The sequence below is a fragment of the Phalacrocorax aristotelis genome, chromosome 1, assembly GCF_949628215.1.
Source record: "Phalacrocorax aristotelis chromosome 1, bGulAri2.1, whole genome shotgun sequence".
NCBI classification, from domain to species: domain Eukaryota; kingdom Metazoa; phylum Chordata; class Aves; order Suliformes; family Phalacrocoracidae; genus Phalacrocorax; species Phalacrocorax aristotelis.
The window spans coordinates 184,612,784-184,637,091 of record NC_134276.1 but is presented as its reverse complement, the minus strand read 5'-3'; the positions used below and the strand labels follow the sequence as shown (position 1 = coordinate 184,637,091).

The 24,308-nt window shown below is 36.1% G+C and overlaps 1 protein-coding gene across 2 annotated transcripts in view; it reads left to right on the top strand.

Moving 5' to 3' along the window:
* Positions 1–24,308, top strand: part of ARID2 (AT-rich interaction domain 2) — a 108,956-nt gene that overhangs the window by 40,508 nt on the left and 44,140 nt on the right. For both annotated transcript variants that reach the window (XM_075080955.1, XM_075080956.1), the window contains 2 exons: positions 20,435–20,568; positions 21,424–21,642. In XM_075080955.1, coding sequence (XP_074937056.1) covers positions 20,435–20,568; positions 21,424–21,642 — 353 coding nt within the window. The remainder of the gene's footprint in view (positions 1–20,434; positions 20,569–21,423; positions 21,643–24,308) is intronic.

Below are 24,308 nucleotides of genomic sequence, written 5' to 3'. Positions count from 1 at the left end.
TTAATCACTTCCTAATTTCAGTCTGCAGTTGTAAACCTGAAATGAAACTATGTATTTTCATCATGTTTACACTTTAAACTTTCTAGTTTAAACTCAAAAACCATCTTGAGGATAATAGAGGCTTGATATTCTCCACAGTAGGCTGACAAAAGGTTTCCCAAAATCCTTTGGCCCTCGCTCCTGCCTTTTCTGGGGCACGCAAAGGTATAGAAAGAATATGCTGGCAGTTGTTCTATTGCTCACTAGTAATTATTTTGAACAACTCAGAAATTTCTTAGCTTGAAAAAAGGGGACAGTGATATAAAGCACTTTGCAACGTACAGAAGTCCTAAAAGAGTTAGGTACTGCACAACTGGAGTGGCTTATTGAACATAAATCTATGTGATAAAAATGTCTCATCAAATGAACCTTCAAATCTTTTTCAGGTTTGGAATACTACAAAAACTGAAGTTGACAGTGATTCCAAGTACCTTTTATCAAATCTCATGCCCTCTGGACTATCAAATTCAGTAATATCAGAGATACATAGTTTTATAAGTAACTTTTCAGGAACAGTATCCTTGTAAGCAGTTGCTCATCCTTCCCAGCATTTCTGCCCAGTCCTACAATCCCCCAGCACCGCCTTCTGCCACATAGCATTGTAAGAATTTATGGACTACACAGCGACTGGGGTACATATGCACATATGTCACTTAAAAGCAAAGTAACTTATGCAAAGACAGCCGGCCTGTGGCAAAGCAGTGCTTTATGAATGCTGTTTTTTTCTTTATTTTTCCTTCTCCCACTCATCATAGTTTTTATAGTGGAATGGAACAGTTCTTAATGTTTAGAGAGCAGTCATTAGCAGGGCTGGGGAAGGAAGCCAGGAATGTGGTGCTCACCTCCACCTGACAACTTTATGACACCATTATCATAGGATCTTTAAGCATCTGTGAGGGAAATTAGCAGGCTTGTTCTCTGGCTTCCTCTCCATCATCTGTTTAAAATTTATACTCTTCCCGCTTGTATTTCCTTTCAATTTCTCCTTCATCTCCTATTCATCTGTATCATGCAAAAAGTTCTCTTTGTGCTTTCTGACAGGGTCAGTCGCTGCACACATACTATGCCCAAACTGCACGCTGGGTTTGACAGTCAGCGTGGCCTCCCTTCCCTGCCACTGTACACACTGTCAGCAACCTTCTCGCTTAGCCCTTCCTTGTTCTCTGTTCTTCGGCTGACACGTGCTTTATCCTTATGCTGGTTGTGATTTACTACAATTGCTTGTATTTTCTGACTTCAGGAAACTTATTTTTGATTTGTGCTCTTGATATTCTTTGCCCTTTGTTGTAAGCATAGTGCTTTTAAGAAAAAGAGAGTATAAAGCTCTCCCAGTCTTCACTTTACCTCCTAAATTGGTGTCCTCCCACAGTATCTCGCTGTTTTTTAGTCTTAAATCCCTTTTTTCTAATTTTTGTCCTCTTTTCAGATTCTGTTTGTGTCTTAGCATGACAAAATACTTACATGTGAGATTATTTGGATAAGATGTAACTTAATACCTGCAGTTCTAAAGGTACTTTAGTTCCTTTTTAAAAACAACCCGTTCCCTGTAATGGCCACAGCATGTTGTTCTTAAGTCATCCGTTTGTTGTAAAAACTCACTGCCTAGAAATGTAGTTAGTTGCTTGTCTATCTTGCATAAGTTCATTGTAATTCATCTGGTATGCCCCTGCTCCCAGGAGCTTAAAACTTTTAAAAATATTGAATAATACTTTCCATATCCTTTCCCAAAGGAAGCTAGCTGGAATAAATATTCAGATCATCTGGGGCCTGAATAGGTGCATTAAAAAACCTAACCAACCAAACAAACCAAAAACCCAAAACAGAACCAGAAAACCCCCAACAACCAAACCAAACCCCAAAAAACTACCACACAAACTCTGTTGCATATTTCTTTGGTGGCGAAGACAGAGGGCAGCTTGCACAAGTGGTGCTAAAACTGGATATGGGCTCTAGCCCATGTTCGTATTGGTCAAGGTTAATGCAGCACAGCTTGTGCAAGACACAGATTTGAGACTAGTCAAGAAAAAAAATTACTGTTAAACCAACTGTCTCTTAAAATTTAACTACAGCCGTTTGTGGTATTAATTTGGAATCACAGGATGGCCTTTACTCTGAGAGCACAGACAGACTTCTTTGGAATCTGACATCAGCAGTCAAATCTGTCCTGGCTGATCATTACCCCTCACCAGTTGGTGGCTGCTGCTACCTCTATAGCCTGCTAACCTGAGGAATCTTTTGTAAATACCTTGATGATGACAGTGTAATGTCAGCCAGTGTATTGCAACTGTTACTGTTAGACAGGTAACCTAATAAAACAGTACTTGGCAATTTAAAACTTCACTGCTCTCAACCGTTTGCTGCCGACTTCTGTGAGACTCAGGCTGTTGTAGCAGAGGTGGATGAGTAGTTTATTGTGATCATTTCCTGCTCTTGTGTGGGCAAAATAAGCCAAGTTAGTTTAAATGAGTGGTAGAGCTAACCTGACTAATTTTGCCTGAAGCAGAATTAAATTTACTTGTCAGAGATTTATGTACGTTGATTTCCAGTAGAGGGTGGTGGCTTCTGCAGTTGCTCTAATAGTTTCTGTACTGGTTGTGTGCCTGAACATGGTGGGTTTTTGGTTTGGTTTTATTTTGGGGTGGGAAGGATACAGAATATCAGCAGTTTTTTGAGCAGCTAGGTAGTGTTATAACCACCACTCCCTTTTTAAATTTTTTTTAAGGACACAACGTTTTATGTTAGAAAATAATGAAAGACATTTCTTACTAACTAGAAAATTTACTAACTTATATTCATGTTTTCAGTCAAACTGTATTTGGATGAAAATTGGAATTTCTGGTCCTTTTATAAGTAAAAAGTACCTTAAAGGTACTGGATAAATTAAAAACTTTTATCTAGGCATGTTCTAGCTTAAAAATTAATTTAAGTTGGGGAAGTATGAAGTGTAGTTGGTGAGTTATGAATTGTTCCTTGCATTTTCAAAGGCATTTAGTGATACAAAGAGATGCTAAGTAACATCTTCCAATAGCACCTGAGTACATGGACTTGCACTGAAATCAGTAGGAAGCAGATGCTTAAGTGTTTATGTGTTTGTGAGGACTTTACTTGGCACCCATCTACTTGTTTGGGTCCTTACAAGCCTTTGAAGGTCTGAAAATCTGACTGAGTCTTAGGGCTGGTATGTTTTTGATTTGTCTACCTTTCCCTCTCTGCACCCCTCCCCCTCCCCCCCACCCCCCCGATTATAAAAGGGAAAGTTTTAATTTTCTTTCAAATTCCCACTCTGTGCGCATTTTGAATAAAGTAAATGTACTTCATGCTGACAGGTAGGAAAGCTAAAACCAAAATTATTTAGAGAGAAAGTGGGAAAAAATACCTGTGCAAAATGTGAAGTGTTAGCATTCCAGTTACGTTTCAGATGGATAAAGTTGCTCTTAAAGCGCAGTGTGATACTGACTTACAAACTTTAAGTGAACTCAGAAACTAGCTGTTTTTCTTAAAAGTTCTCAATATAATGAAAAAAATTAGCAGTTCTTAATGAGTTAAACTTCTTGATGCACTTTATTGATGCCCTCTACTATTATCTGTGTCTTTGGAATAAGTAATAGTAAGCTTAACCTTTAATGAAGACAAATATAACTTGCAACTAAGTTTTAGATTGATTTATTTTTAGAAAAAACTTTTAAAAATCTGATTTAAATATGGTTGGAGAAATGGGTTTTGAGGTGGTTGCTGAGTAGGATCACTTTGTTTATTTTCCTCTTAAATTTGCAGGCTGAGTTTAGAAAAGGGTGTTTTGTGCATTTCAAGACTCATACTATACAATCCGCTGAATTTATTGATTAAAGTGTTCATACAGCAGAGGAGACCCCTATGTTTGCAAGCGCATTAATGATGAACAACTTCTTGCATTAAAAAAAAAAAAAAAAAAAAATGCTTGCTATATCCTGGTGGCATGCAGATTCAACTTGAAAGTACATTATTGGGAAGTTATTGGAAATTCTGCTTCTTGTATTAATACTATTATTTAAAAAAAAAAGAACAACCCCCAAACCAAACCCAAGCAACCCAGGAAGTAGAAATTTACCTCCTCTTTCCTAGTGGATTGGTTTATTTGTATCCTGTTTCTTAAACAATATTCCTTATCTGTGTAAAATAGGATAAATGACTTTTTTTCCCCCCTTCCAATTAAAGGGAAATGTGTTGGTATGGTTACTGCCATAGGAACCAAACACAACATGACAACTAATGCTACCATAGTAGAATGTTAAATATGAAAATTGTAAGTAGTGTGATCCTTATGAGAGGGTGGCCATCCATGGTTTTTAAGTACTTCCCCTACTCTTAAATAACGATACCGATTGACCTAGTTTGACCAAAGGAGTAGGCTAACACCGGTTTGCTGAAGATGACCCACAACTTTCATGAATTTTATTGGTGCTGTTGTTGACCCTATTTACATGTTATGCATAGCTGTTTTTATTTTGAGGGCTGCATCTCTTTGATTCTGTTTTATTGCAGGGAGTAGTTCTATTGCGTTTTTATTTATGTTGCTAAAAATTAAATACTACAAGAAGTTTATTCAAGAACACTTTTCAGCTTCAAGTACACCTCATGTATTACCAAGTAGATAACTAACCTAGGTTTCAAACTATGTCATTTTAAAGCTTTGTAATTTTTACGTTCTGCTCATTTTCTTGCTAGTCCTACTCTCCTTTGAAAAGATGGTTGTGTGCTTGAAATCAGGCAAAGAATACTAGCATATCGAAATAACTGTAGTATTATTTTTACCATGAAACAGTAGAAATAGAGAGTTGAGAACCTGTTGTTATCTAAGATCAAGTATGATAGTGTTTAACTCATGCTTTACTTCGTTGGAACTTGCAGAAGATGTCGAGGAAAAGGAAACCTGTTGTTAATAGGCAATTAACGTGTTCAGTCCTTATTTCCAGTAGAAATTTTGTAGTCAAAGATGTTGAGAACATTTGAGTTCCTTTATTGTGCCACTTCTTAATTTATAAAATATCTGAATGCACCTCAGCATGTGTTAAATATTTTAGATATTTAAAATATAAATTCCATGGGTTTATCTTCCTTTACATAATCTGAAATAAAAGCAGATAATTGCATTATGACAATAAATCACTATAAAAAAGGGTGTTATTTCGTGTGTGTAAATATTATGTCAAATCTTGATCATAGTTATCTTGAAGCAATTTTTGTTTAAGTGAAAAGCTAAAATACCTGTATTGATTTAATCACAATTCTGGTGCATTTTTGCTCTAAAGCATTGCTCTTAATACATTCAGACACGGTTGTTAACCCTTGGAACAGAGGGGAAACAAAAGGACATCAGTTTTTTCAGAATTTGATTTCAATAAAGGAGTTAAAAATATAATTCAAATTCTATATTCCTGAGTCTTTAAACAGGCAAAACTAAAAAGGCTGGGGTTTGTGGGTTTTTTTTGTGGTGTTTTTTTGTTTGTTTGTTTGTTTTTTTGTTGTTTTTTTTTTTTTTTTTTAAAACCTCATAACTTTTCTGAATTTTAGGGGCTAGAAATGAGCAAGACCTGAGCTGGTTTCACTGTAGGTGTTCATATCATTCTGAAAATGACAAGAATAGTGGCAATGCCACACTGCAGCTGCTCGAAATATCTAGTGCTGTGGGCTCTTCTACAGAAGCTCTTTAAAAAAGAGAAAAAAAGAAATGAAAAATGGCATTGATTAAGGGGAAATGATTGTTACTTAATACAAGGGAATATGTAAAAGAAAGAACCCAATGCTCAAGAGATTCTTAGAAGGGGAATAAAGGAGACAGGAAGAAAAGCACTTTTTGCCCCCCCCAATTTCTTTTGTTGCTGGACAGGTTTTAAGCTTCTCATATGTAGTAGGCAAAGATTTCAAAAGGTTGAATCCTTAAGAGACATCTTAGTAAGCTTTCTTGAAAAGAATCCCAAAGGACTTCCATTTTTATACAGGTTAAGTTGTAGTAGTAGTGCCATCATCACAGTAATCTCTGATCACATTAAGGTAGTTCTTAGTGTTCTATGTGGTTTGTTCCTTCTGTCATGATCTTTCCAGAGGGTTGGATATCACTGCTGGATTAATGTTTTTTCTGCAACTTAAGAATTCACTTTTTTCCTCAGATATTGCAAAGTATGATGTTATATGTGAGCACAAAATACTGAAGATTTATTTTTAATTTCTTGTTTGAAATTTGTTTCTGAGAAAGTTTGTTCTTGTGTAGAAATAAGCTCTGTCTCTTGGTAGTTTTCACTAGCCTGAAAAAGAATCTTCAAACATGTCCAGAGCTTAGGTGACACAGAGGTAGCCTGGTTTCAGAATTCTGAGTACTTGAAGAAAAGGACCAGCACCATATGCAGGTCTTGAACAGAAAACAGACGCTTCACATAAGTTTCCAGCTAAGTATACTGCTGTGCACCTATAGCTAGGTTTTCTGAAAACCTGGTTGTCTCGGCCAGATATTGTGCACTGTAATAGTCAAGTGGAAAGGTGAAGGAAGCATAAGTAACAAATCCAGTCATTATATGCGGGAATAATACAGAATCATAGAATGGTTTGAGTTTAAAGATCATTTAATCCACCTCCCTGATGTGGGCAGGGACATCTCTCGCTAGATGAAGTTGCTCAGCATTTAGTACTAGTCAGAATTTTTGTGTAGAAGCAGGCTATAAGGGAAGAAAGGATAACATTTAGATTATTAACTAGAAAGAGCCTTGCTTACTTTCTTATATATTGCTTAATACAGATATAATGCCATGTTGTTGCTTTCCATAATGAACTTTTTTCAGTCTTAGAAGTACGTACTTCCTGCCTCTTGAAAAGGTACACAGTGTGTTAATTGCAGAGCATTGCTCTTCCCACAAATTATTTCCATTCAAAATAATAGCAATACAATAAGCCTTACTGGGTTTATGTAGGATTTGAAAAGGCTGGTCAATCCACAGTGGAGGATCAGGTTTTATCTCTTCTAAACCCCAGACCACCAGCAGGGACTCAATATCCTCCAAATCTTTCCTAATACTTAATATCTGAACACTGTTAATACTGTTTTCTATTTTTTAGCTGTCCTATAAAGGAATACAATTTCTCTTCCAGTATGCTCAACACATAATTAGTATCTGTCTGCTCAGTTTTAAATGAGCTTAGAGTTGGAGTGGTTTTACTACATATTTCACAACAGCATTCTCATTGAGTAATTTGTTAGATAAAAGTAAGGTGGCTGGTTTCTTCTCCTCCCCCCCCCCCCCCCCCCCCCCCCCCCCCCCCAATAAAAAAAAAATTCACTCCCTTCTGCCTTCAAAGCAATTCACAACTATTATCTTCAATGCTCAAGATGGGTATTTCCCAACAGGAAATCTGATCTTTGGGCTCTATCGGTATTCATCGTGCCGGTTTGTTCTCTCTCTTTAATATTTGTATATGTTCTCATAGCTTTACATTACAGTTACACAAGGCAAAAAGAAAACGCTTATAAATCCTTTATTATCATTATATTGCTGGTAATTATTATGCTGGTGATTTTAAAATCTTCTCCGAAGGAGCAGCAATTCATCTCTCATGTAGCTTTCCCCATGCTGTATCAGAATTAGTGTTAAGCCAGAGGCCATCTGTGTAGTATTTAGTGTTTCTCTCTCTATATCTATATTAGTGAATTAAGTGTGCCTGAAGCTAATTGACACAAAATGGCTCACGTCCATACTTTTAGCCCCAAAACAGGGTAGCTATATGCAAATTTACTTCTGGGACTGATCCCCTGACCAAGGGTAGCTTCTGAACAGTGCCTTTAAGTTGCTTGAAAGAATGCGAATTGGCCTGGACAGAATTGTTTCAGGTCCTTTTCAAACAATTCAGTAGTACAGGCAGTTCATTTCCAGGCATGAGAATGCTCACAGCACTGTTGATTTTACTAGTATAGATGTGTAGGCATTACAACTTTAGACAGCTAAATCGATATGTTGCCTCTTTATCGTCATCTCTAAATTTGTATGTAGCTGCATTCTCAGAATACACTGGGATACTTTAAGCCCTATAACTGCATATTGTTACGTGATCAAAAGATGTAAAAGTAGTCATTACTATTTTAGTTTCAGTCTGGATATGTTTGCTTTTATTTAAAACATACAGATATTTTTAAGCTAGATGTTCTTATGAAGGCCAGGTTGTATTCCTTTTTATAAACTAATTTCTGGTAAGATCTTGAGATAAAGAAGGGACTCGCTCCGAAGGCAGCTTTTTCCTCTCCATGAAGAACTTAAAGAATTTATGTTCCTATTGTGTGCAATCCCAGCAGGATCCTCTTAATCAGATTTCTTTTTTTAATTCCATTCTCACTTTTTTTCATGAATAATTGATCCATCTGGTAAACTGTTCAAGAATTAACTAATTTTCATGTTTTTGTTTGATTTACCACGTAAACAGGGACATGTAAACTAGTACATTTGCTTTGATTATGTGGTCAAAGCGTGGAATACAGATTAGCAGAGAAATTGTAAATAGATTTAATTGCTGGAAAAGACTGATTCGTAAGATGAAGGCAGAACAGAACTGTTAAAATTACTGATTCTGTGCAGAATCTAATGATGAAATTACATGTAGTTACATGAGGTGAAAGAATGGCGTAGCAATGTATTTTTATTAAAGACTGTAGATTCAGTAAATTTAAGAAGCAGCCTATAATCATTAAAAATAAATAAATTCTATTTTTTTATTTTGTGTTTTAGGCTTTTATTTAGTAACTGCTGAGCAAGGCTGGAAAAAATATTGTAGAAATGTTTACTGTGGTGGCTGGACCAATTCCCAAAATCTAGAAAACTTACTTCTAGACTGCTGTTTTCATGAGATTCGAATCTACAATTACTATTCTCCTGTTTAGTATCCTTCTAATTACCAGGCTTCCTATGGGAACCTTATTGGCCCTTCTTGTCAAAGTAGCGCCAGAATGTAGCAAAGCATCTGGGTTAATATACAGCAGGGACAAAGGACCATTTTCCAATAATTGAGATAGTACTTTGCCTGTGTAGAGTCTGGACTTTGAAGCCTTATTCTAGAAATTGCTCATGTGTTTTGTGTGGAGTGTTTGAATAACATGCATAAGTAATGCTTCTGTTGGCATAGTTATAATGAAATATGCAAATATGAGGTATTAGAGATTATTTTTGTGTTTTAAGTCCTGAGAGTATTTTTGTCTTTCTGCTGCAGTCTGAAAAGTCTAATATTGCTGAATTTCAGAGACATGCAAGGTAAGTATTTGCAGTATGCAAGTCTCTGCAGATGAGACAGAGTCCAGTTTAGCAAAGTGGTTTGAGTAATTGTATAATTATAAGTATGTGATGTGAGACCACATGTTGTGATATTTTGCTAGATTAAGCCTTTATAGGAGAAATTCATTCTGCATAGCCAAGACAATATGAGTGACTATTACCTTCTGCAATATTGTAGATATCCGTGTTACTTACAATGGTTTGAGAGAAACTCAAACAACTGGAAATTCTTGGTAGGATAAATTCTTTTCGGGGCATTCTTGCTGCGTAAATAACTTCTGCGTAATAGCTAGTAGGCAGAAAACTAAAGAATTTACATCTCACAAAAAAAACCCAGTCTAGTTTTTAGGAAAACCTTAATGAAGTCCTTGAAAGTGCACAAGGGAATGGTTTTGTTGTGCAAATACCAGCCCTTTCTATTTATGTATTCGGTAATGGAACTGTGAACTAAAGACAACAAGGAATCATCTCCTTAATTGTAGGTACTACAAGGTCAGTTTGCATCCTGAAATTGGGCAAAATACTAAGACTGAATTGCCATAGAAATTTTGTCTTTAGTGAGAACAACTCTTCAGTCAATGTAGTGACATAATGTATCGCTGTAGTAAGTGGTGTTTCTTTCTCCACTTTCTTTTTTTTTTTTTTTTGGGGGGGGGGGAAGCCCCCCCCACTTTTTCTAATTTACATTTCATAATAGTTAAACGATAAACATGAATAGCGGGCAAATGAATCTATACCTGTTTATAATGCAAATAGTTTTCTTCATATAGTTAATTAGATATCTGTATATTGCTTATATAGCTTTATAGAGTCAGCAGGTCTTCCAGCCAATTTAACAACTATTTGGTTCGCTGTTGTGAAAGTTACACAACTTTACATAATATACATTAAATGTGTAGACATGTATTTGCATTAAAAAGTCTTTATCTATGTATTTGCTTCTCTCAAGAAATGCTTCTGGAGCACTTGGCTGTTTAATCTGTGGTGGTTAAAGTCCATAATGTATTTAATGTACTTTGGTTTCTAATATTGTGACTACTAGATTTTTAGCTTTAATATTTGGCAAAATATGAGCCATTATTTTTAATGGAAGTCCCCACCTTTAAAACATGCTCTAAGTTATCAAACTGTGTAGGAATGATATCTTTGTGTTCTGATATTTTAAAAAATGTGTTTTAAAAAATGTATAAACATATACATAAAATAAAATTACCTTTTAAAATACATTTATTAGATAATGTCTGCTGTCAAAACACCACGCAGTCCTAGGATATGTTTGTGAAAGAATGCACGTTCACAAGTGATATTTATTTTAGTGTTTACTTCAACACTTGACTTAGTGACCTAAATAGTGTTCACTGAACACAAGTTCTTACGTTCTGTGCAGACTCTGTATTACAAGACATGCTATGTATAAGCAATGTTATGTCGGAAGCTGTATTTAGTTGAAAGTATTATTATTACATCCCACAGCATAGAGACATTTGCTTGTATCGCTACCAGCTCTGCAGTGGATACAGGAATACCGAAAACTGTTGTAGAGACTTTCATAATGGGGCTGCATTTGGGATTTCAGTGGCTGCCTGTGTGGGTGATAGTATGTTATAATTATGCTTAGTTATAATTTCCCACACATGCCTACAGTGATTCCTGGCATGTGGTACCGTTTGTATTAGTACATCTTTCCATTCAGATAGTCTTGTGCTCAGGCACTGTGGGGAAATCTAGGTGGTACTGTAGATTGTTTCTCAAAACAGAGAAGCTTTGGGGTTTTTATAGAATTTGCGAGCACATTATGGAGAAAGCAAAACAGTCTTGAGAATACTGATATTCTTGATGATGATCTTGATCTCTTTGAAGGGATAAACTTGTGCTGCTGTGATACTTGACAGACTTGATGAGCTGTCATCCTAGATGGCAACAGAATGACTATAAAGTTAGTAAGACGAATACATCTGGGGATTGTCTTTGTTGAGAAGATAATTCCCAGATACAGACTGGAGAATTAATACTGTTAATAATGGTACAGCTCAGATATTCCTGGATGTGAAGCCCGTCAGATCTAATGAAACAGATGCTGAAGCAGTAAGAGGTGGTGCTGGTTTTGAATTGTTTTTGGCAAACAGTGAAAATGCAGTAGAAGAATTAGTCCTGGAAAATAACTGTGGACCACAGCTGTGGATCACAACTGGATTCAGCTTAAATTAGATGTATGATAAATGAAAACAAGCCTGTAAGTGAAGGATCTTAATTTCAAAAGAACAGGTGTTAATACATTTTGGTGTTTGTTACAGCATAGTAGACCAGAATTTAGTTGCTTAACTGTCAAGACTTTGTCACCTGGGCCCACTGCTTTTGTTGTGTGGAGACTTTCCTGTGCAGTCCTTCTGCCAGATTTGGCTGCAGGATTTAAGAAGAGTTAGAGGAAAGTTAAAGGAATGTAGGAGTAGTAGCTGAAAGCAAATTTAGGTCTCCTATTTCAGCTAACAAATCTTCATAGTGAATGAAACTTTTGCCTTTTACTGTAGGACTTCTTTCTTCCTCTCCCCTCTTTCTGTAATAACAGAGTTCCTCTTAAATTAGAGATGGTCAAAATACCTGTTTTCCTTTCCTGTTCTTAGTTATGCAGTGTATTTATCCAGAATCTGTTGGAGTTCCTGGTAGTGCAGTTTTTTTCAGGGGCTTGTGTTGTCATCCCACAGCCACCCCAGTCTTTTGAAGTTGCACTCCAGCATACATGCTTTAGTTGGCTAGCATGTCTTCTGTTATTTTTCATTCTAAATCAGAGCATTATTAATATGAAAGCATAAAAGAGTATCTTAATTTATTTCCACTTCATATTCCCATAGATATTTTCAGAAACTCTAGAAAGATTCCACACACCCATGCCATTTGAAACATTGCATCTTTTTCGTGTTGTTGTAACGTCTAACAAAGTGAAACTTCCAGGATTGCTGATGCTCATGAATTTTACACTTCTTTTCCTAACAATTCTTGCCTTAAGAAAGATTCAGAGCTGCGTGGAGGCATGTATTTTTGGTTTTCTTATGTTTGCAAAGGCTTCTTGGTAGGTTAAGAATTTTTTAACATTTCAAGCAAACCACAAGTTGGACTGTCTATCATGTCGTCTCACATAACCTGTGTTACAAAATGTTGTTTTAACATTTAAATTCCAGTGTATGCAATTGTAGTTTATATATGGATCTATATAAAGGTTTTGGTCTAAGTTTAGTCTGCACAGGGCCTTCTGAGTTTGCTCACAGTTCACCTGACATGTGACAGAATGACATCAGGGTAGAGACTGGAGTTGTGGAGTCCCTGGTGTGGTGTGTATGGTCAGATGAGGCTGCATGGGAACGGACTCTGGAACAGGCCAGCCCAGGCTGGAGGACAGTATTCTGCAGCCACGTAGTTGAACACCAGGCCAGATGTTTGAAAAGCACAGCAGTTGGAGTTTCTTACTCATCCGGCAAGCTGGCCAAGTACAGCACTAAGAGTCTTGATTTGTCAGCCTATCTTGCTAGGTGGTCACAGTAAGCCAGAAAGCAAACAAATACTGCTGAGAATCTCCTGTGGAGTGTTTCACTGGATGCATTATATGAGATACTCAGTTTCTGAATTAGACAATGTGAAGACAGAAAACACACAAACATTGTTTTGAAGGATTCAGCTGCGAGCATCGGTTCTGACAATAATTGGATGTAACTGTTGACTTGGAATTCATGGTGCCCTCGGGGCCAAGGAAAAAAAGCCCTGAAGAGAATGCTGATGACACTGGTGAAACACTCGGATGCGAAATCAAGTCTGAGGCAGCTTGTTGGTGTACGCTAGAAGTTTCAGCAAAGCCTTGAAGTGGGTTGTTGAGTTTGGGATTTCCAGGAACTAGTTAGGCTAACTCTTGAGACAGGTGTTTTGTAAGTGAACATCTATGAGATGAGTAAATGAGTTAGACATGACCTGGGGCGGCTGCAGCAGCAGCTTTGTTAAGTTCTAAGCAGGGGTTTCATTCCAGAGTGTGACACCAGTCTCACTGTGTGCACTAGCAGCAGGAGAGTCAAGCATAAGCGCTTTGGCCCTGCTGAGAAAGAGTCTTGTCTGTGATTAAAATACTGCCTGCTATTAGGATTCATAAATGGATTAGATTTTCAAGTAACTGTAGCAGGCATAGATTAGTGTTGATTGGCACCACAGGTTCATGAGTTGTCCCTTGTTAAAAAGTCAGGTGTATTACCTGGGGTAAACCACTCCTGAGTGCAAGTACTGGTGTGCTGCATGTATTAGGGACAAATGTTGTTGGAAGCCTGAGAGGTATGTGGTTTTTAAAGTTCAAAATCTTACAATATTAGGTAGCTTTTAATTTCCCCCTCCTCCTGTTGCCTCTAATATTCTTAGCTACTTTTATTGTTTTACCTAAGCATGGACCCCTGTTCTGAAAATGTTCTTGTTGACATAGCATTGCCACCATGGAATTCCTTAGTACTTCAGATCAGGGCAAGAGTCATGTTGAATTAGGGGCAAAAAGTATGCAACGATAAACAGTTAGGGTGATGCAAACTGGAATATGGAGTAGTGTGAAATCCGTATTACAGTAAGGATTTTGTCTCATGATTAACTAAGATGATGTTGTTGATAGGATTGCCAACGGGGAGGGGGGATGTGAGAGAATGAGCAGGAAAAGCCTGTCTGTCTTGCTTCATAATGGAAGGTGTTCAAGCTAACAGAAATGGTGCAAGTCAGCTAGTAATGCTGCCAAAAAGGCAGTTCCAGGAAAGATCTGGTGGAGAGCTCTGGTAGGAGTGGTACCTGCGTGTCCTTCAGAGGAACACAAAGATAAGGAATTGGTAGTTTGACTGTGATAGTTGATGCTCTCTTCACTGTTTTGCCAGGTAATGGCTTGATATATATTTGGCAAGTTTACTGTGTCCTGGTATAGGGAGCCAAAATACCCAAATAAGCCAGATGTTTTCTATCAATGCATAAAATAAGTAGCCCACATACTCCTCTTAGCATTTTTCAACTCTAAATTTACAATAAGAGACCACTGTAATCCAAAAGCATAGATGCTTCTTTATTCAAATTCTCCACTTGGGTGAGAAGGAGATTCAAAAGGTACCAGAAGGGTCCCCCAAACGCTAGCTTGGGAGCTTGTGGTATACTGTTGATAGTAAATTCTGCATGCCACTAGCTGTACCTGGTATAGACTTCCTTTTATTAGGTTTTTTTTCCAAATGTCTGCAAACAAGCCTGAAACTAACTTGACTGAATAAAAACCTGTGCTGTATTTAAAAAGTATTTTTAATGGACAAACATAATAGCCATCTTCACAGAACTTATTTTCCTACAGACCTGAATGAAAAAAAATGACTTATTGAAGTTCCGTCACTGGGACAGAATGTGTAATATGTGGATTTGATTTTCAAAGGGATATTGTCTTTTGATTTCCAGCTGAAGGGATCCTTAAAGGAACCAAGTTTTCAGAAAGCATTGAAATGACTTGCCTTTCAAAAAGTACCCAGCCTTCACCACACGTCTCTGTCTGCCCATGTATTTTCCCATATTTCAGTACTTTGCGTATCCTGTGGTTCTAGCTATTCACCAGGTGTATGTGTATATTTTGTTGTTTTGGTTTTGTGGTGTGGGGGTGTTGTGTGGTTTTTTTTTTCTTCTCTCTCTCTAGTTAAGCCTCTTAGAATAGAGGTCTAGTCCAAGCTGAAGGGAGGAAGTGGCTGTAAATTGCCACTGTGTTTCATTGCATTTGTTTCTTGCATATTTTGGATCATGTGTACACTGGGCTAACACTAGTTCAAGATGCCATGCTAACAGTGTGGAGCACCTTTCAATATATGTACAGAAGGCAGTTTTCCTCCTTACTCCAGTCTCACGAAGGCTTCAACATAGTATTTAGGTTTTTTCCTCAGATGTCTTTGGAGCTTTTATATCCCATATACGTTGCTTGTTTAATTACTAGTTTCATTGTGATCCTTCATTTAGTTAGTTGCTTTAGTTCTTTTTTGTATATATTAGCTGCATCTTTCTCTTTCAGGGCCTAATCGTTCAGTTGGCATTGAAATTAAGAGAAGATCGGAAGATTGAGACTGTATTGTTGATGTGTACTGCCTGTGACTTTGCTAAATTAAGGAAGCATTCTGAATTCCTTAAAACCTTTTTCTGTGATCACAGTATGCATTTCTAGTCTATAGCTACAGATCTAAGATGTTTTGAAACATGAGATCAGCCTTTTGTAACTATTTTATTATAATTTATGAGCTTTTGCACAACTGTTTTTCAGTAATATAAAAGCTCCATTTATTATTCTTAAATTTCTTGTGTCTTTAGAGCAAGACCTGTATTTATAATAACTGTTCTGCTGTTTGCATAGTATCTGTATGCCAGACTGGTAAGATTAAAATTTAAGACCAGTAAAGCTCATTTACAAGCTAATTTACAAAGCTTCTTCTCTACACTAAAATTCCGGGTCATGCATTCTCTCTGCAGGAAACAAAAGGAGGGTTTGGAGGATTGAGGTCTGTACAGCTGTCTGTAAACAGTCGGTACTTATGTACCATAAAGGCATCGTGCTAAAGCAGTCTGTTTTGGTCTGGTTATTGCGGTTGAAATTCAGTAATACAGTGCTGTTAAACTCGATGAATTCGGAAACAGTGAAACGTCCTCACTGTAAAACAGCAGTATCTTGAAAGGAATATGTGTGTGTGTTAGAAGTGGGGAAGGTCTCTATCATGTGGAATCTTTTTTTTTACCCTTTGTAACTGATGCTTTGGGGTTGTTGGGGGGCTTTTAATTTTGTTTTATTGTTTGTGTTTTTTTTTCTTCAGCAAACTTGATTAGTGAGGGATGAAATAGGAAGAGAGGGAGTGTTCTTTGAAGTGGTGGAGCTTTGGTAAATGGAATAACAACAAAAAGCTGAGAATTTAAGAAAGTGAAGTGGGTACTTTGGCATGGGGAAAATAAAATAATTGCTTAAGGTTGGTTTGATTCCTGATTTCCTATAAAATATTTAATAAGACATTTGTGAGAACCTTGTGAGAGTTGTCACACCAAAACAATAAATTACAACCATTTTAGTTTCAGAGGTTCTTAATTTATATATAAAATTTTTCTAACACCCCACCCCCCACCCCCAAAAAAAGTAAAAAGATCTTAACCAAAATGAGTGGGAAGCAGTGTAATTGTTTGGTTTCAAAGAGGGAAGAAGCAAACCAGATTTTGAAATTTCAGGGTTTCTGTGTTTGGCGGAACTGTTTTAACACGTTTTAATAAAGTAGGTATTAACGGAAGAACATGTCTAGGATATTAATATTGTTCAGCTCTGCTGGGATGTGGCTTTAATGAAAGGCATAAGGTTCAGTATTTGTATTTTAAAGTATGGAACAACACAGATTGACATATACGGTGCTTCTTTATCTTTTTAAATGCTTAGGTGCCCATTCTACAAAGAGTGAATAGTCAAGTCCAGAAAAATATGGTAGTAAATTTGCAAACTGTATTTTGAGTACTGTATGTGTTTCTGTGTAGGGATTTTTTCTTGATCTTATTAAGTATTCTTATGCAATCTTACATTCAGTAATGAAAGTGTGTTATGCAAAGCTTTAGCTTTGACTCAGACCAACAAATAAGAGGAAATTGTATCTAGCCACATCACTTCTGAAGTCCTGTTAGACAAGCTAAGGCAGTGTAGCTTCTGCCAGAGTAGAAATGGCACATGTGCATCATCTTCTTGCCATCCTCAGCTGTGTACACCTGTTGTTGCCCTTGCATCAGCTCTAGTATTCATCTGACCCCTATTCAGTTTGAAATACCAGTGGAAAGGCAACCTAGAAGACTCTTCGTTTGCTAAATGAGCTCTCTGAAGAGAGTGGGTAGTCGGAAGGAGGGAAGGTCAGGCTGTCTCTGAGCTACTCCTTTAGGTCTTGATCATAAACACACATTTATGTAGGCTCCGTTTAAATTGATTGGACTTATTAATAGATTCAATTAATCTGATCCAGGAAGTGTGAAGGCAGTATCTTTTCCTCAATGTGTCTGTTTCTCAATTGCAGCAACTTCTGATGGTCCCATAGGGGTACAAAGCAAAGCATATATTTGTGCATGTGTAGGAAACTTCAGCTCTAGATTTTTAGGTTTCCTTTTCACTTGGTATCAGAAGTTAGACAGATTTTGTGAAATTATCTTTTCAACATTGGTCACCTCAATTATAGTACAAACTCATTTATTCAAACCGTGATGGCAGTGATGATGACAGACTGAGTAATTTACTGAACTGTTTGAAAGACAAGGAACAAATGCTGGTAGCAGAAAAAAGTCTAGACTTTTGCAGTGAGCAGCATTTAACTGAAAGTATTTAAATTGTTCCCTGGTCCAAATTGAACCATGGGTAAATTGGAAATATTTGTAGAATACCAGGTTGGAAGGGACCTCAAGGATCGTATGGTCCAGCCTTTTTTGGCAAAAGCTTAGTCTAGACAAGATGGGCCAGTACCCTGCCCAGCTGAATCTTAAAAGTGTCCAATGTCGGGGAATCCACCGCTTCCCTGGGGAGATTGCTTCAGTGGCTGATTGTTCACATTGTTAATAATAAAATAGTTTCTAGATGATTTCAAATCATGGATTTCTAGCTTTCACAATCAGAGATGAGTGTTTTATTCCAGTAAACCTTGTCTTGCAGCTGTGTTAGGGTATCTACAGAGTTATTCTGAGAAGCTAATAGAGATATGCATGGAGTCATGGGACACGTAAGATTGCATGGTGCATTATTCACCAGGCATTCAATTTCTGACTGTACAGTTGAATGTTTGGCTATGTACTATAGCTTCATGCTTTTAAAAACGTTTTATCGGTTACATTCCACAGTGTGTGTATTTCTCTCTTCACTGCTTTTAAATTGCTTAATCCTATACTATATTTAACATTAATCCCACACACAAAGCTTGAGCATGTCTCTGAATTGAGCTCTAACATGCTCTCCAGTGTGCGTACACACACATGTATATACACACACCCTACTTATGTTAATTGTTTTGGTTTTTTTAAGTTATCCTAAAATGTTTAAGAAGTTACCATGTAAATTATAATTTGGAAGATGGAAATTGTCACATCTAATCATTTTCTGTTTGTGTGATTGCATATTCAGTGTTCAGTGATGTAGTGTTCATTTATAGGGTGTTTAACAATTCATTGATAGTGGAAGGAAATTAATTTTTCTTTTTTAAATAAAGCTTGAATAGTAGCAGATAATAAAGCTATGGTACTACCTTTCTGGTAAAATGTAACAAGGGAATAAAATAATAAAACAGTTATGTAATTACTTAGGTCAGGCTTTCGAGGTGACAGTTTTAATGCAACAAAATATCAGTTCTTTAGACGGGAGCTGCACTTATTTCTTTTTGTTTTTCCCTCTTGGAGTAGTGTCTTTGCTCATATGCTGAGAATCACCTTTTGCCATATAGACGGTATGGATTGTATTTGGTTTTAATCTTTGGATATAAGATGTAGAGGAAAGGAAAGAAGTAGTATAAAAGGATAATGAAAACATAGAAGAGAAGAATTAGGATTTAGATTTAAAAACCTGTGGGCGGGAAAGTGTTGAGTTACAGGTTTTTAAAAGTTATAAACAATTTTATAGGAGTTTACTTTTTTGCAGATTTTAAGTGGGGACCTAATTAGCATAAATGAGGATTTTTAGTTTAAAGATTAAAGAACCAACCATATTTAAGTGTAACTTTTAGTCCCCAAGAGCAAATGATAGTACAGGGAAGATTTTTCCTCCATAATAAGGATGGTGTTGTAGCAGTGGTTCATATAACAAGAACATGTATAGCACTTTGGATATCCTGAACTTGAGACACAGGTCGTAGCTGCATGCGATTATAGTGCACCATGGTATGCCTTATTAACTGAAATTTTTTCCTTCCTTCTGGAATGTACCAATTTCTTAACAAAGAAATATATTTGCTAATATTTTAAAGTTATGGTTTTGTCACTGATCTCTCACTTCATGAAGTAATTACTAATTTAATGTATTGCAAATATTACCCAGAAGTCAATGGGAATAGTTTGCTTTAAATCTTTCTGGTTCACTCTAAGCTAATGATTTAAGTGTCTACTGACAAAAGAGATACCAAAAGCTTGGGTTTTTTTTCCTGATATACTAAATATTTCTAGCATATAGAAAGAGGAAGATAAATGCTTAAAATTATTGTCTGATTATGTAATATTTTAATTATTATTTCATTGACTTGATATTGTCAGTTTTCAGCACAATGAAACTTCGTAAATTTAGGCAACTTTGTGATCTTGGAATATTTCATGAAGGGTTTTGCAGCTCCTTATCAATGTGAAGTTAAGGCTATAGTGGGCCTTTTAAGTTGACTTTGTATATTGGAGTGTAAAAAGTTCTGAAAATTACAGATTTAATGCTAAATTAACTGTTGAGATAATTAATTTACTAATCTGTTTGACTGTTTACTTTTGTTACACATAAATTCTGTGATTGCAGTCCATTCTGTGTACAATAGATTAACATTTTTTTCTGAAGGGGTTTGAAAGGATTTCCAGTAGTCATTTGTTGCAGCCATGGCTCAGAACTTCTGGTCCTGAACTGTTGCCCTCAGTATCCCTGAATTCTCTTACTCTTCTGTAATTGCTAGGACTTAGGATATGGTTTCTCTTTAAATAAGATGAAAATAAATAACTGTATTTCTGGACCTGACCTCAGTATGTGTATTGGTAACCAGCACAGAGTAGTTTTTATGATGCTTCCACCTGCAGAGTTATCTCAGGTAGCAGAAGCAAAAGCTGATTTGGGAAAAACTGACTTAGTCACAAGAGGGCTCAATGGATTGCAATTTAGCTAGGAATTATTGTTGAGAAACATGAAGAAACTTCATATCTAAATCCATAATTCTACATATCTGCATTTTCTGTATCACCTGTTGTCAATCTGACTCACGTGTTATGTTTTATATCATTTTGACTATTGCTTCCAGTAAATCCCCATGTTTGTACAGTTTGTTTTCTTTGGCAGTTCAGCTCTTGGGGGGATGAAGGATTTAATTGTACCACGTATATTCAAAATCTTTGCTTTTTTATTCCAGTTATCTAGAAAAATATGAAAAAGTCCATCATTTTGGGGAGGAGGATGATGAGGTACAACCAGGCAATCCAAAGCCACAACTTCCTATTGGTGCAATTCCAACTTCCTATAACTACCAGCAACACAGTGTGTCAGGTAAATTTTTGAGGAAAAGTGTGTTTTGTTTTTTTTTCCCCATATACATATATTTTTTCCCCCGTATATATAGAGATACATGTATTTGGACAGGCTACGGAAATAGTGTGTAGCTAAAGTTACAGTATTATTAAAACCATCAAATGTGTGTGTCACTCAAATTATTAATTTAATACACTCAAAAACCTTTCCACTGTGAACCAGAACATAATAAATATGAAAATCCATAAGCTATTTCTCTTCTTTACAAATATTTCTCTTTCTAATTAGCGGGACTAGATAGGAACTTCTCTTGAAACAACATACCTTGAAAATTCAGAGATTATGTTTCTTTCACATCAATCATTTCTCTACAGAGCCTAATATCTGAACTGAGCATACGATTAATTAATCTGTAAAAGGCAAGGAATAAAGCACATGCATAAGGAGCCAGAATCTCCATTGTAATTTAGATAAATAAATTGGAAGCTGGTGGACTCTGTGGAATGGATTTGTCATTTGTTGTGTAGAAAGTGACTCCAAATTGTATTACAATTCTATTCTGCTTTAATTAAAGTTTGTGTTTTCAGAGCTTTTCTTTGGCAGAACATACTGCAGTATTGCATTCTGGAGATGATGAAGGAATTAATATTAACTAGAAAGGTACACAGCTAAGTAGAATGTGTTCAGCTTTTTGGTCAAAGACAAATGGAAAAAATAAATCGAATACTGTAAAAACTTGTTAAAACCCACAATACCTTATTAATGAACTTTTTTGAAAAATACTTATTCATAATAATATTGCTTAATGTATCATCTGAATATTAATTAGTTTAGCTGTGAAAAGGTTGGCTTAATTTTTTTTTTCTTATTTAGATTACCTTCGTCAAAGCTATGGGCTGTCTATGGACTTTAACTCACCAAATGACTATAATAAATTGGTGCTTTCACTGTTATCTGGACTCCCAAATGAAGTGGACTTTGCAATTAATGTATGTACTCTTCTTTCAAATGAAAGCAAGCATGTTATGCAGCTTGAAAAGGACCCTAAAATCATCACTTTACTGCTTGCAAATGCTGGGGTGTTTGATGACAGTAAGTATATAACATTTTTGCAACAGAGTCAATATCTGTTGTAGCATCTTTCACAATCCTTGATAACTAAAATATTTATAATTATTGCACTGTAATATACTTACCTCTAGTTTTTCTTTCTACCTTGTCCACAGTTACAGTTTTTATCAGACATTGCAAATACCTTTTAAGTTAGGTAATTAAAAACTGTTATTTAACAGTTTAGTGAAATGTAGAAATTAGTTTTTCAGTGATTGAGTTTAATTCTTCAAGATGCTCAGATTTACAACACTGGATTTCTATCTGCTTGTATTGTATTACTGCTTTCTTCTGAATTTGTAGGACCACACTGACTTTTCATAATTCTTTTCTAGTAGCAGTCACAAATTTAAAAATTAAAAAAAGGGCAGTCTGAAAACAATGACCCACTAAGATTTTTATCATGATAATTCACTACAAGTTCAGCTGTAGTTAAATTCAGAATACAAAACTCAAGGTATAAAAAATCTTAATTAGTTTCAGAATTACTTAATGTGTTAGCACGTAAATTTTGAAAAAGTCTATTCCATCAAACTACTTTAAATATATTATATTTGAAGTACATGAAATAAATTCTTCTGTTTGACTTGTTCAGCGTGACCTCCATGCCAATTTGTTCCTTGTTAATTGCTTGTTTGTTGTTCTGTCAAGGAGAGGGGGGAAAAAAATAAGTTCACCCAAACCATCCTAAAATCATAACGGCATAGTTCCTGTCTTGTGGTGGCAAGGAGGAAGTATTTACTGGTTTTATGTACTGATTTTTTTTTTTTTTAAATACTGAATTTCAGAAAATACCACCATAAGAAATTGCTCAAATGAGATTTTTCAGCTAAGTATATGTAAGTCTGTTAGTACAGATGATTATACCCATTTGAGTATAAATCTGCTCTGCATGTGTAAGCACAAACATAGTATGGTATGTCAGAGATTCTGTTTTAAAATTCTGGGGAAGAATCAGTGTTAGACATTGTATACTGTTTGGTGTTTTGTTGTTGTTTTTAGGTAGTTGGGTTTTTTTTTAAATCATTAGTATTTTTATGTAGTGATTTGTAGCTTCCCCCTCCTTCCCCCAGTATTGCATTAGCGTTCTCCAGCTTCTCTCAAGTTTTTTTGTACCCATGCCCTTCAGACATAGTTAGATCTCGGTCATTTAGTGTCTGCACCTAGCCCAGTCACGAACTTTTAAAGAAAAATATTTGAAAGGAAGCTAAAATGAAACTTAATCCTGCATTTTAGTGATTCCATGATGCTTGCTTTCTAGATTTTTTGAGCTTGACACCGCTCCCCTGTTCTTTTGGTGGAAATTTGATTGTCTTAAGAATTTATAAATAATTTAATCAAGTTTTGTATCGCTATTGCATGATTTTTTTTGTGTGTGTTGCAAAAGTATACAGTATTTTCGCGAGTTCTTAACTTGGAGTCCAAACACAGGCTTGTTCCATAGCTGGTCTGTATTAGTATTTCGTATATTGAAAAATATTTGCGGTAAAGCCAAGAGGAATGACAAGCATGTAATGGGCTTGCTCTTTTCATTCCCTGGGGAAAACCTTCATTTTTATCTTACCTGATTACATTTTCTGGATAAATCAAGGGAGCATCCTAGCATTGTTAGGAGGACTAATTGGGACAAATTGGGGAAAGAAAGAGGGAGTGTGTTTACTTATTTTTGAAGCATGAAGCTTTGATTTGAAATTCTTACATGTTTTTTATAATGTAAATAATGAAGGTCAATCTGTCAAATTTGATGATTAAATGAAATCTGTAATTAGCAAATTCAGGTAGTATGAAAATACGGTCATGATAATTTTAAGTGTAAATAAATGAGAGCTGATAAATTTATTTAATGTGGGGTTTAGATTTGGCTTGTCTGTAATTAAGGTTTTATCATTGTCAGCATTTATAATGCACTGCTTCTAGTTCACAAGAAAATGATGTCTTCGGCTTCCCCCCCCCCCCCCCCAAAATAAAGTTTGAGATGACAATTACATTGCATGTGAATGGGAAGCCCCAGGGGTTTGGGGGTATAGAGTATATTCAGTTTGGAGTGCTGCATACACGCCTTAGTTTGGATTCTCTGAGTTGAAAGCTGATGTGGTCTTGGAATTGAGATTTGTAGCATTTTGTTCAAAATAATAAAACATTATGAACCAAAATGTTTAACCATAACTTAAATGTGTTATTAGTTCATTACAGAGCTATTGCAAGACAGAGTTTATTTTTTGATTGACTGAGTGTCTGAGTCAGATTGACTGACTCTGCTGCTGTCAAGGAGTGATGATGAGAAAATTTGCGCTAGTGGCTCCACCAAACCCGAGAACATCCATTAGGCTTCCTGGTTAAATATTGACTTTCAGTCACTCTCACTGCTACTCTTACGTTTTTTAGAAAATATTACTGGGAATTTGTTTATTTACTAAGGTAGGGTTTACAGCTTATACAGTGCACATGGAAAAGAGTTACTGATGTAAGGCTGCAAACTGAGCAGTCACCTTGACTCCTGGAAAGGGCTATGGAAAAGCTTCCTATATGTATTTTAAAGGGTTCACAAACTAGTCCATTCTTTATGGACTACTTATTCTCAACTTAAACTGTAAAACTGCAGTAGCAGTTAATTAAATCACTACAGAAATTTCAGGTGATTTATGCAA